At 48.1% G+C, this 13,057-nt stretch overlaps 2 protein-coding genes across 2 annotated transcripts in view; both read right to left on the minus strand.

Moving 5' to 3' along the window:
- Window positions 1-13,057, minus strand: part of LOC103051008 (H-2 class II histocompatibility antigen, E-S beta chain-like) — a 273,476-nt gene that overhangs the window by 106,898 nt on the left and 153,521 nt on the right. The gene's annotated exons all lie outside the window — the stretch shown is intronic.
- Window positions 343-9,574, minus strand: LOC112542413 (natural killer cells antigen CD94-like). The gene is made up of 6 exons (XM_088141498.1): window positions 9,472-9,574; window positions 8,640-8,735; window positions 7,417-7,524; window positions 5,812-5,963; window positions 4,746-4,888; window positions 343-584 (listed from the first exon to the last, which is right to left on the minus strand). Exons 1-6 carry the CDS (start codon window positions 9,572-9,574, stop codon window positions 464-466), a joined length of 723 nt encoding a protein of 240 aa, XP_087997624.1. The 3' UTR covers window positions 343-463.

Genomic DNA, 13,057 nt, shown 5'->3' on the forward strand with positions numbered 1-13,057 from the left:
CCTAGGTCCTAAACAAGGGGAAGAGCAGAAAAGTCTCAGAGGAGAGGGGCCATGACCCTCCCTCGGGCCTCTGCCTACCAGCTGAAGGAGGGCTTGGCAAGGGAAGTTGGGGCATGGGGGTCTGGAAGGCTGGCTTACAGGAAGTAGCATCAGCAGGGGGCTGCAGAAATCCCCCCCACCCCTGTACTTTGCCACATCTCTGTGGCTCCCGCTGGGTGGAGCCGTTTTGGGTCGGAGCAAGGCAATATGACGATGACTCCCCGGGCCGTATCTCCATCGCGTTGGGATTGGCTAAAAGCAAGCAGGGTCTGTAGGCACAAAGTCAAGGAAGGCATTCTGTGAAATTCAGATTTATTTGCCATAACAGAGAGGGAAGGAATTTAGAATCACCCCACTGCAGCAGCACAGCAGGTCAAGAAACAGCTTCTGCTCCACAGGTGGCCTGGGAATCAAATTGGACTGCTCAGGTCCAACCACGCTGGACACTGGTCTTGCAAATTATTTTGGCTACTTCATTGCAATTCTGGGAATAAAGTGTTCCATTCTGGAGGTAGGCACAGCCTTTGTGATCCAATTTTCCATATCTGAAATAGATAAGACTTGTTCTGTCATCCTTTCCATTTGTTCTCCCAGTTTAAAGAGGTCCAGAAGGATCTCATCCAGTTGGGTTAATAGACAACCGAGTAGCAAATGAAGTTCAGTGTACGTCAGGATCCACTGCAGTGGTTGAGGTGCACAATGGGGCAAGGAACCCTAACTTCATGTGCATGGTGATGTGGTCTGAGCTATCTATAACTACCTAGAAAGAAGATCTTGGGGATTGTTGGAAGGGTGCTCTGGACATACTAAAACCAGGGCTAGCCGAACCAGAGAGAATCTATGTTTGAAGGGAACGTGACCTCCTTGCAGGCTGGCCCAGCTGACCACCTTGCTTTGTGATCATGATGGATACTGATGAACTGTACAATGAATGTCTGTGGAGTCCTTGGGGTTCTCTGAGCTTGGTTCTTTTCTTGCAAACGTTTCATTACCCGGCTAGATACAGAGAGCCCTCAATCCCCTTCACTGAGATGTGACCTAGCCGGGTCATGAAACGTTTGCAAGAAAAGAACCAAGCTCAGAGACCCCCAAGGACTCCACAGTTCGACCCTGAGCTACACATATGCACCTCTATTGATGAATACCTGGTCCAATGAAGTCCCCCAGCCCATCTGAGCAGACAGGTGCCAGGGCGGACTAAAACAAGGATGGCTGAAGACCAGGAGAAGATCCAAGGATGAGGGAAGGACGGATAGAAGCAGCAAGGCCAGGATAGGAACTCCCACGGCCGAGAGCTGCCCGAGAACACTAAACGCCTCCCCAGATCGCCCTCTAAACCGGAACCGTATTCCATGACAAGACTGGTGAAAACCAGCCAGTCTAAGTCCAATAATTTTGGGTCACAAAATAGGAGACAAAAAGGAGCTCCAGGGTGGTGCGTGTGTGTGTGTGTGTCACGTGTGAGACCTTCTCAATTTTATAGGTTGCAACTTCTTGGCTATTTTTTGCTGCTGCTGCTCCTCTCGCTCCCTTTTCCACACTGGCAAATCTTTCTGGAGTCAAAGAGCTACAAGACACCTTTGGGGAACAATCAGATTATCCATTTGGATAAACATTCTTCTTCCATTAATTGGGAAAATCGTGTGGGCCAGGGATGTGTACCTCAAATTAGCTGGGCCGGAATTGAGAAACGTAGTGAGGGGACTACAGTACTCAAGCTTTGAGTCCATAACCACTCCATTCAGGTGTCGTGCTGGGCACTGTTACTTTCTGTGGTGATTGTGACCACTGGTGGGGGGGGGGGAGGGAGGGGAAGGGGAGGACAAGAGGGGAGGGGAAAAGTGCTATAGGGTTTCCCCCTCCAAGAGGGGTCACATTGAAAAGCACAGCGAGGAGACTGACTCTGTACGGCGGCTTAAAAAAGGCACATTCATGCTAGGAAACATTAGGAAAGAGAACGGACGTGAAACTGCCCACATTGTTGGGAGGAAAATATACCTTTGAGTGAAAGAAGCAAGTTTCTAGAGGCCTCAGACGAATGGGGTCGCCTTAATAAAATTGAAACAGAAAGGAAGGTGCGGCAGCCTTGAAGCTGGCGCGAACCAGGCTGGCTGTAAACCCCCGATCGCAAACATCCCCGTAGCAATGTAAGGGAGGACGCCTTCTTCCCGGCAGTCGGCACCTTGAACAATTTGTTTCTTCCTCTACTGTTTTCCTCGTAGATAGCCGTTGTCCCGTCCTTGTAGATAGCGGCCAAGAACAGGGGCAGAAAGTAACCTGAGAAGCATTGCTTATGTAGGTCTGCCTGCATCGTCATATGAATGAATACGTATGCGTTCCTTTCCCTTCCCCTTCTCCTTTCTTGTAGAGCTGTATAAATATCAGGGCATCCATTTTGCCTGCAGGGGAGGGTCTCCCACTAATCCTTGGTGGGGTCCCCCTCCAGTACATACTGCCTAATAAACACTGCAGTGAAGCCTTGATTATTCTGCATTTGTGTCCTGCGTTTTGATTCCACATTGTAATACCCCTTTACCACCTTCGACATGCCCCCATCTGGAATATTGTGTACAGTTCTGGTCACTGAATTTGAAAAGGGATATCATAGAGCTGTTATAATGGTCAAAGAAGGGAACTTTCCTTGCACGGTCTAGAACTTTGGAGATTCTTTAGCATGGGAAGAAAGTGATCGGGGAGGACACGTTTGAGCTTTATAAAGTCATGCACAGCATGGAGAAAACAGTCAGGAAACTGTTCTCCGAACTCCAAACGCTGGGAGAGGGCCTGCCAATGAGGCTGGATGGAAGGAGATTTAAAGTAGACAGAAGGAAGTCATCTTTCATATAGTGCATTATTAGCACAAGACACGGTGATGGCTTTAATAGGGGGTTGGACAAGTTTATGGAGGGCTGTTGGTCTTGAAGACTCCATTTTACCTTCCAGTTGATGGCAGCAGGCCTCTAAATACCAGTTGCTGGGGAACAAGGGCAGGAGAGAGAAACATCTGCCTGTTTGAGGTGCCTGCTTGGCTGCTGTGAGACACTAGACTAAGGCCTTGGCCTGGTCCAGCAAGGCTATTCTAACAGTGATGTCTTAAAGTTGGAGTGTTTTTTTCTAGGGAAGTCCAGCTGGAACAAATTTCCAGCACCATCTATTTGCTTGGGCCTGCCAAGATATTACTATAGAGCAGTGTTTCTCAACCTTGTCAACTCTAAGATGAGTGGACCAACTCCCAGCATTCCCCAGCCAGCATGGGAATTCTGGGAGTGGAAGTCCACACATCTTAAAGTTGACAAGGTTGAGAAACACTGCTATAGAGGGTCATTTTATTTATTCATTCATTCATTCATTCATTCATTCATTCATTCATTCATTCATTCATTCATTTTTGCATGCCGCCCATCTTCCCCAGCAGGTCATAAATGATGATTATGTAAGTTTGGTTGATTTTGACCCACAATCTTCCTTTTTTCTCTCTGCTGGCTTTAACTGTGTATCTTTTCTACATTAAGTGAGTCATGCAAAATGTTTGGAATAATTGTACTGGAAGGACAACATGGTCGGTTGAGGGCCGGATGGCTCTGCAATGAGTGTGCCGTTGCATGCAAAATTCTGATACCAAAATAAATAAAGGTGAGAATAGAGAGGGTGGCTTGCTTATGGAACAGAAGTCTGCTTTTGTGTTTAAGAAATGAGAAACACTGAGAAACACAGTTATCTTGATGTTCAGTCCAAAGACGATATTTCTGAAATGTGTTCCTGTCCCTCACAGGCTACGCTAGTCATCGTGACAAACAAATGGGAGGGCCCAAGGTTAAATCATCCCTGTCGACTGAGAGATAGCATATCCCAGAGGTCTAACAGATTCTAATGGAAGACATTTTTTTTTCATGCAACATATTAAGGGACCTATAAAAACAATTTGTGAAGTTCTTGGTGCTTCTCCGAGCTTGGATGCTTGTTTGCATCCAAGCATCCACATTTTATTACCCAACTAGGTAACAATATCAGTGAGAGGGAGTGTGGGGTTTGCTACCTGTTTATACAGTATATAGTAGTTTGCTCAACTATATATGGTATATGAATGTGATCACATGTTGTGATCTCACAGCACATGGACAGACTCAACCATAGTTTCAACTGGGAAATTATTAGCATTTTAGATCAAGCCAAATCCAAAATTCCTGGAAGCTTGGCATTCAGACTAATCAGCCATCAATAGACACATAGAGATAAACCACATTTACACACCATTCAAAAGAGACAATAAAAAACTTAGGAAGGGAACAAAAAGACCAGAACACATCCCCTCCAGCAGCCAACACCCAGGTAAGCAGGGATTAATACCAGACAAACAAACAGGCAGGAAACAATACTCTAATCAAGGAAACATCAAGGTGGAAACCACACCTCCACCAAAACTGGCAGGGCAAGTGACTGCATATAAACAGGCAGCAAATCCCACACTCACCAGCACTGCTGATGTTACCTAGTTGGGTCATGAAACGTCTGGAAGGCAACCACCAAGCTCAGAGAGCACCAAGGACTCCACAGTCCAACCCTGAGCTACAGAGATTCTCTGAAAATAATCTGAAATGTTTGCTGCAGTGGTCAAGGATGTTAGGTAACTTTCAACAACAGAGTTATTCTCATCCCTTATTAGGGTTCATAATGTAAGGAGTTCACCAATTCTGGACAGAACTTACAGCGTGGAGTTGAAGGGAGTTTCATCTACCCACAGCCATCTTCCTTCCGTGACATCATATGATAAACCAATCCAGTATTTGTCATACTCATACACCTCAGGATTCAGGTGATGATGTTTACTGGAATGAAACTTCAGGAAGGTCTAAAATATAAAGTGACCAGAGTCAGGCATTCTCAGGCTTCAAGAGAAAGATAACAACTGCAGACTCCTGGCTAAGGATGAAGGTTGACTGGATTCATGACCTGGCTGCCATAAAAATATGATAGACCAATCAATCAATCAATCAATCAATCAATCAATCAATCAATCAAACATGCTTTCCCTTTATCCTGAGTGAATACATAGTCTGGGTTCACACAGCACCCTGAATCATACCCACAATGTGCAAATCCAGTTGATATGTCTTTAAGTGAACTGGGAAAGCATGTTATACAAACCAGCCTTTCTGTAGCAGCCAGGCCCCAAATCCCCAATTTGAGGGTTTTTCCCATGTGAAAAAGTAGATTCCTCTTGGCTGCCATTATTTTATTCCGAAAGCAGCTCTAACTATTACTAACAAGGGCAATCTTTTCTAATGAAGAAGATGCCATCCTTTCTAAGAGGATGGAAGAGGGGCAGTGCTCTTTAGGGCCTATCAACCATTTTTAAACCCCTTCCTGGTGCTGGACCAAGCAGGTTTTTCAAATGCCATTTATCAGAAGAAAAAGTGGAATGTACATATAGGCCACAAACAGCATCTCTCTTTCAAATTCCTAGGGGACTCTTTCATCATCTTTGTAACCATCCTAGCTCAAGCCGGCTCCAAGCTGCTATACTACAACTCCCATTCTCCCCAGCTGGAATGTCCATTGTGGGTGTCAGGAGAGGAGAGATGAGGCACTCAGAAGCCCAGGCCACCTGGCCCTGAGTCCTAGGGCTTTCTGATTCACTCAGGGAATTCTGGGAGTTGGTCCACATATCTTAAAGTTGCCAAGGTTGAGAAACACTGCCCTACAGTTTCACAACGCCATCGCCTGGCCCACCACGCCCTCTTAGGTCTTTTCCATCTCCCTCAGCCCCGGTACCATCTCTTCAGTGTTCCTGGGCACCACCAGATTAGCGTTCTCATCCTGGCAGAAGCCCTGGCTCGAATGCCAGCCCATTGGCCTATCCCGGAAGAGGAAACAGAGATTGCCTTGCTGCACCCACTGGACTTTGCAGACGCTGCAGCTGGGAACTAGAGAGAAGAAAAGCAGATGGGCATCAGCAACTCACATTTGGACCATGCCCTCCAAGTCCTCACAGACATCTGCGGTCTAAGCTGAAGCAAGAACATATGCTGGTCTTTGACTGTCATAAAGATTGGATTGAAGGAATAACAATACTCCTTATCACAATCATGATAGGTGGACTAAATTATTATATTAAGTCAAGCAAAGAGACAAGGCTCATCCCAGAATATCCTGCAAGTAGCAAAAGCAGAAGAGGACTCTAAGAGGGAATTGTTTGCTGGAAAACTGTTCAGAAATTGGAGAAGCAATTTGACATGGCCAGGACATAAAAGATACTGAAAATAGACAAGACCTGGAGTTGGCAGGGATTCCAAGGGTTAGGGTTTAATCCTTGGAACTGGGGATGACAAGGACTGATTTTTGCACCTCAAGAACAAGCGTTACAAGCAAATGGGATGAAATCAAGGGTCCCGCCTGTATCGAACAGCAGCAAATGCAGGCTTTAGAGAGAGAAAGATGAAACCGTGGAGCAGGTAATGAATGGGCTCAACAAAATTGCTCAGACTGACTATAAACAACATCACGACAGAGTAGCTACCATGGTCCATGGGCATCTGTGCAAAAATTATAATTTCTGAGCTTCCCAAATGTGGAATAATCACAACATTGAAAAAGTTATTGAAAACAATATAAATTTTTTATGGGATTTTCACGTAGAAATGATCACCATCTAGAATGCAGCACACCGGGTATAAAAATAATGGAAAAGAAAAGAGAAAGGTTTGTAGATGTGGCAAGATACACAAGGACAGCAGAATGAAGGGGAAAAAATTGGAAAAACTTACCAAAAATTGAGATTGACAATTTAAATGGATAGTTTATGCGGAAGATTTTGCAGTCATCCCTGCAGTTATTGGCACATTAGGCAGAATAATAAACAGATGAAACAAATATTTACAAGAACAAAATGTTTCAGCTGCATCAGCGGTGGATTTAGAAAAAAAAAATTCACTTGGCACATATTATATCTTAAGACATTACTTGGATTTCTGTCTGGAACTTGAGTTTCCAGAGAACAATAGTTAAAAATGTGGGGTTTTTTTTGTTTGTTCCTTTATGGTATTATTCCTTGGCAGCAGTAATAATAATAACATGCTTTGTGTTGCTATTAATCAGCCATTAATCAGGAGGAGACCTTGGAGATTATGGTGGTACACTAATAAATAAATATATTAAGCAGTTTACAACCACACAATTAGAACCTTTTCCTTCAACACGTTTGAAAAGGGTGAGGAATGGTCAGTGCTCGTCCACTTTTTCCTTTCGCGCTATCACGAAGAGCTTCTCCGCGATATTTGGGTGGCTGTTGGGAGGCTTCAAGGGGTCTTCAGCCCTCAAGCCAAGAGAACTACTCCTAGTTACAAGGACACCACCTGGTTTCCACCCTGCCCACAATACCTTTGCCAATCTGTAAGTCTCTCAGGATTTCAGTCAAGGTGAGGAACTTCCACTGCCACAGATCTGTCTCTTCGCTTGTCTTCTGTTCCAGCAATTCCACTTGCAAGAAAGGAAAAGACAGATGTCATTGGAGGAGTAGCTGGAAGAGAAGGGATGTCACCTGGGGCTCCTGCAAGCTTCTCAGAAAGATGGGGCCTCTTCTAAGAAGCTGAATAAATTACAGCTGACATTCTCAAGCACATTTTCTTGTCTCTGAAATGTTTCAAATTCACATTCCCCCACCTGGTTTACATCAATTTCTCTCAACATGGTGTCCCCTAGGTCCACAGGGGTTGAACCTCAACCACCATGTCTGTTGGGTGTGCTGGATGGTGATTAGGGCGCTCAATTAATTGGCTTTACCTTCTTTTAATATTCTGATCTGTTAATTGGTTCCGCTCAAGAGGCCATCCTAACATCAAGCAATAGTTAAAAAAGAAATGGAGAGAATATATCTATCTCAGGGTTCATCCACCGGGTTCGTGGTGTTCTCTGAGGAACATCTGCAGGAAAACAACCGAGCTCAGAGATGATGAAGAACCCCAAAATAAAAATAATAATGTTATGAAACATTGCAACCTTAGGGTTCTCTGAGGTTAGTTGTTTTCTTGCAAACGTTTCGTTACCCAGCTAGGTAACATACGGGTAACGAAACATTTGCAAGAAAACAACCAAGCTCAGAGAACCACAATGATTCCCCACTTCAACCCCGAGCTACACATCTTCACTTCTATTGATTGCAACCTTAATAATAACAACACATTTTAATTTTTTAAAATGTAAAGCTTCAATCTGTCAAGAAGAAGAGGAGGAGAAGGAAGAAAAGGTTATTTCTAACCCATAGCTTGGTCTAACATGAACGTGACATGGATCAGGTTATTCCATTTTGTATGAAGTGCTTCATGTCCATTATTTTCCATGTGTACAATTAGAATTTACTTCTGCTTTCTTGTTGATAACTCAGGGGAACATGTTTGGATTTCAAAACAGAGAGAAGTTGAAGAAAAAGCAATGTGTCCCTTTTTGTAATTTTTGCTGACTTGTCTGCTTATTTAATGTTTTAAACTGCCCGGTAGCCGAAGCTCTTGTGTGCTTTCTGCTAATGAACAGGGCAACAGGTCTTTCCTGCCCCCTCCCCAGGGGATTTCTTTTTGCAAAGGTGAGAAGCCAGTGGGGACCCTTACCTTTCAGAACCATGGTCACCACCAGAAAGAGCAGAATCGCGCAGATGCACAGGAGGCCAGTGACGGTGCAACACCAGTTGGTGGTATCCCAGACATCTGCAAAAGGGAAGGAAGGGCCACAGGTTTGAGATGAGGACATCGGAATCCACCACTCTCCCCAAAGTGGTGTCAGAAGAGAATCTCTGCCCATGGATCATTGGGTTGTCGTGCGGAATAATTGAGTGTTGTTTTATCCAGAATGGCTTTTTTTTTATAAGCTCCCCAGAGTCACATCAGATGGCCATATAAATTATTAAAATAAAATAAAATAAAATAAAATAAAATAAAATAAAATAAAATAAAATAAAATAAAATAAAATAAAATAAAATAAAATAAAAGCCACAGGTAGGATTCCTCCCTGTGAATTGGGGTGATATCCCCTTTTAGGCCGTTTTTTGCCCTGGTCATCCTGTCCGTGCCAAGATAACCTCCCTGCATCACGCCGGCTTCTGCAGAGGCCGTCTGAGTCTCTCCAGCCCAGCTCCTCCCTGGCAAGGGGGTCCAAAGTCCCACAAAGCGGAGGTGCCCGGGGCTCAACCCGGGCTCCTCTGCTCTGCCGCCCCTGCTGAGGCCACGGCCACCAGCCCCCGGGCCTCAGACCCCGAAGGCGCTTCCGAACGGGAGCGTGGCCCTGTCCCCGGAAGGGGCAACCGGGACCTCCGAGAAGCCTCCATGGCCACCTTCTCCGGCCAAGACTTGGCCGGACATGGCCGTGGCTCCCAGATGCGGCCCCCTCCGCTGCCCGTCCATCAGTCCAACCTCCAGCAGGGCCGGTCCTCCTTCTGGGCTCACCCTGGGGAACATGGGGGTCCTGAGAAGGGTCCCCCCTGGCTTGCACCTCCTGGGACAGCGAGGAGGCCTCCTCTGCAGGGCCAACTTTGGGGGATTTCTGCATGGCGGCCGGGCCACCCTCAAACGCCAGACGCGGCCTGGGAAGCTGCTCTGCCTGCCAAGTCTTTTGGGGGGCTCGCAGCCTCACGGGGGGCTGCCCTGTCCTGCCCAAGGGGGCCTGGGGGCTCAGTCAGACGGGAGCCTCCTCCGGAAGGTTCTGGGGGCCGGGCAGGTCAGTCTGATTTGGGGGGCCAGAGGGAGGTTTGGGCGCCCCTCTCCCTCCCAGGTGGGGCTGCAGCAGAGGAACTCCATCTCCCAGAACGCCCCTCTCTGGCCCAGTTGCCCCCTGGGGAGCGCTGCCCCCCGCCCAGCGACGCCCCCGTCCCGCCAGAGGGGAAGCCGAGGCTCCCTGCAGAGCAGGCGGCCCCGGCCTCTCCCGCCTGCCCAAAGGAGCGCTTGCTTCCCGGCGGCTGTTTCGGTGCAGTGCTGGCTGTTCGGGGGCCATCTTGGCCCAGGCGGCCGGGCGGTGCAAGGGGACGGAGAAGCCCCGGACGTTAGCATGTCAGGGGCCCCCAGTCCGCCTCCAATGCAAATAAAATAAAAATAAAATTCTGCATTACGTGCCTTAGCTCCATGCAATAGCATGGGCGGGGGGGCGGGTTCGGATTTAGCGGGGTCGGCCCCCTTTTCGGGGTTAAGAAACTCCTTGCAAACGTCTCAAGGGCTGGCATCGGGCGCCGAGGCACAACGGGCAAAACACGGGCCTTTCCTCCGTCCGTTCACACGTTGTCTCCTTTGCTTGTGTAAGGTTCACGGCCGCCCAGAAAACGTGAAATCCATCAGCAGCACAACATAAAAGACTTCAAGCAGGGACTTCTCTAAGCAGCGTTTTATTTGGCCAAGCAAAAGTCTGGGTGCCCACACCGTGCACCCAGAGAGAGCAGGGTGGCACCCCCTTGGGGACAAACCCACAGCCTTCTATAGTATTCTTAAAAGGGCAGATCTCAGTACCATTATAATGAAGGTGAGTTTTACAGCCAGCCAAAGAAACTTTAGCAGAATACATTATTTCCCGCCCCTGTTTGCTTACGTTAATTTAAAGGAGCTGCCCCTAACTCTTATACCTTGTCAGTCCCTGCAGACCCTTGTTCTGGGTCCTCCCTCCTTATCAGGCCTCAGACCTACTCTCTTCGGGAGGAGTTTTCCTATTATCTCAGCTAGCTCCTCTGCGGTTAGTTGCTTCCTCTTGCAATTTCGCTAAGTGCTGTTAGTACTGAAGCTTGGCTATAGAGAACTCTGCGCATGCTCTAAAGCAGTGTTGTCCAAACTTGGCCACTTTAAGATGAGTGGACTTCAACTCCCAGAACTCCCCAGCCAGCCATGCTGGCTGGGGAATTCTGGGAGTTGAAGTCCACTCATCTTAAAGTGGCCAAGTTTGGACAACACTGCTCTAAAGCTATGAAGTTAACATTGCCAATTTAGTTATTGATTCATTGCCAGTTTAGACATTGATCCCTTCACTTGGTCCTGGAAATCCAGGTTCCAAATCCGGCTCGTGCAAGGCTCTTCCCCGGGCCAAAGCCTTCCTCTTTCCAAACATGCCTTCCTTGGACCCAGGGACCACCGCCATCTTCATCTCTTTGCCCTCCTCCTCCCTGCTGTTCTGCCTTGCATTGCGTGGCTTGTAAACCCGGGTTTGGCAACTCGCACCCAGACCCTGAGAGGCCTCAAAACGGCCTGGGGCGTAATCAGGGTCCCTGTGTTGAATTCATGGCATCGGAGCAGATGCTTCTCGCCGCGTGGCCTGGGCAGAATCGATCAATCCATCAGTCCGGGCATCGATCGATCGATCCACCCACCCAGCCACCCGTCCGGGGGGACGTGCTTAAGAGCCGGGGTGCAGAAAGGAGGGTCCGGCTTTGGCAAAAGGCTGGTGACTTCGCTCCCCTCGTTGGCAAGAGGGTGGCGAGACCAGCCCCCCAGCACACCAATCCGCTGGGGGGGGCTGAATCTGAGCCGTGCCGGAAGCTTCTGGGGGCAGCGTCGCCGTGCCAGGCCCCCACTCGAAAGCGCCAGCCCGGCGGCCACGCAGACGAGGGTGGCATCCGAGTGCCAGCTGTGAAGCCGAGAGCGGGCCCCTGGCGCCGACAGGGCCAGCCGGGCGGGGATGCAGGCCTCCGGCTTCCGCTCCCGGCTCCAGGCCTTCTTCTCGTCCCCCCCGCCGGCAAAGGCTGCCCAGAGAGGACCGGCCTTCTGGAGCAGATCGGTGGTGGCCCACTTGCCTCGGGGGCAGATGGTCCTCGCGGCCAAGAGGAAGCGCGCCAAGGGCCCCTGCCACCCCAGTGAGTGGGGGGCAAGGCCGCACCAGCACAGGGAGGGGGACGGGGAAGAGGCCTACAGGCATTGCAACATGGCTCCCTTGCTTAAAAGTCGCCCCCTCCACCCACTCTGTTTTTTGACAGGCCCTCTCTGCCCTTGTGGCTCTTTTTCCCAGGTGCAGCTGCTTCCTGGCAACCATGAGGACTAGAAGCCCTTGCCTCCTTTTTAAAATGGAGGCTGCACCCCGTGTGGGGTCAGCTGGGGGGAGAAGGCCACAGCTGGGTTTTGTGCAGGGACCTCTTTGCAGAGGGGCAGCAGGATTAGGGTAAATTCCTGTCCGTCTAAACCAGCGTTTCTCAACCTTGGCCACTTTAAGCCGTGTGGACTTCAACTCCCAGAATTCCCCAGCCAGCATGGCTGGCTGGGGAATTCTGGGAGTTGAAGTCCACACGGCTTAAAGTGGCCAAGGTTGAGAAACGCTGCTCTGAGTCCTTCACTGAAATGACAGGACGATCCTAATCACCATCATAACAGCAACAAGCCAATATGATTAAAGGTGGTTAGGCAAGCTGGCCTGTTCACTCTTTGGTACTTCTTATGGTCTAGGCCTGAAGAAGTGTATCTATCAGGCTTCATCTTGTTTTCAAAATGGAGTCCATTTTGAATTTAATTTAAATTAGTTTCATACATTTTGCATTTATGATTGCTGCAGAATGAGTAAAAAAACAAAAAACATGTAATGTGAATGAAATAATCCCGTTTTCGTCCAGAACAGAAGAAAAGGGGTCTTATCCGCCATTCTTCAATAGGGATCACCCCTAAGGGCCAATTTCTCACGCAAGCAAGAATCAAATCGTAATTCCTTACTCGGCATCATCCGAATCTAAGAAAGAGCTCGTCCATGCAGGCCATAATTGCACATGTCCAATTTCTTCCAGCCAAAAATAGAGATTGGCTTATTTATTTAGATATTCCATTTATGTGGCTGGCCAATACGGCAGCCCCAAAGAACAGGACAAACAATTCCAGTTAAAATCCAATTAAACATGAACCAAAGATTTTCATTCATACTCCCTGCTATGGGAACTTCCTGGCCCCAACAATACGCTCCACTATAGAACCGAAAAATCCCCACATCCCTGTGAAAGTCACAGCTTTGAAAAAGGGAGCATTCGAGCCTGACCATTCCTGCAAATAATTAATCGTGAATTTACTGGAGCGGAATTGT

This window comes from Python bivittatus, unplaced genomic scaffold (genome assembly GCF_059951505.1).
Source record: "Python bivittatus isolate LINGU-HERP-01145 unplaced genomic scaffold, Pbiv_v1 ctg000330_np1212, whole genome shotgun sequence".
Lineage (NCBI taxonomy): Eukaryota > Metazoa > Chordata > Lepidosauria > Squamata > Pythonidae > Python > Python bivittatus.

What these genes read in the sequence shown, in the direction of transcription:
- LOC112542413 (XM_088141498.1), bottom strand. Translation starts at nt 9,574, where the DNA reads ATGCAGAAATCCCCCAAAGTTGGCCCTGCAGAGGAGGCCTCCTCGCTG. An exon ending in GGACCCCCATGTTCCCCAGG is followed by an intron (nt 8,736 to 9,471) that starts GTGAGCCCAGAA and finishes TCCCTTTTGCAG; the next exon opens with ATGTCTGGGATACCACCAAC. An exon ending in AGACTTACAGATTGGCAAAG is followed by an intron (nt 5,964 to 7,416) that starts GTATTGTGGGCA and finishes TCTTCTCTCTAG; the next exon opens with TTCCCAGCTGCAGCGTCTGC.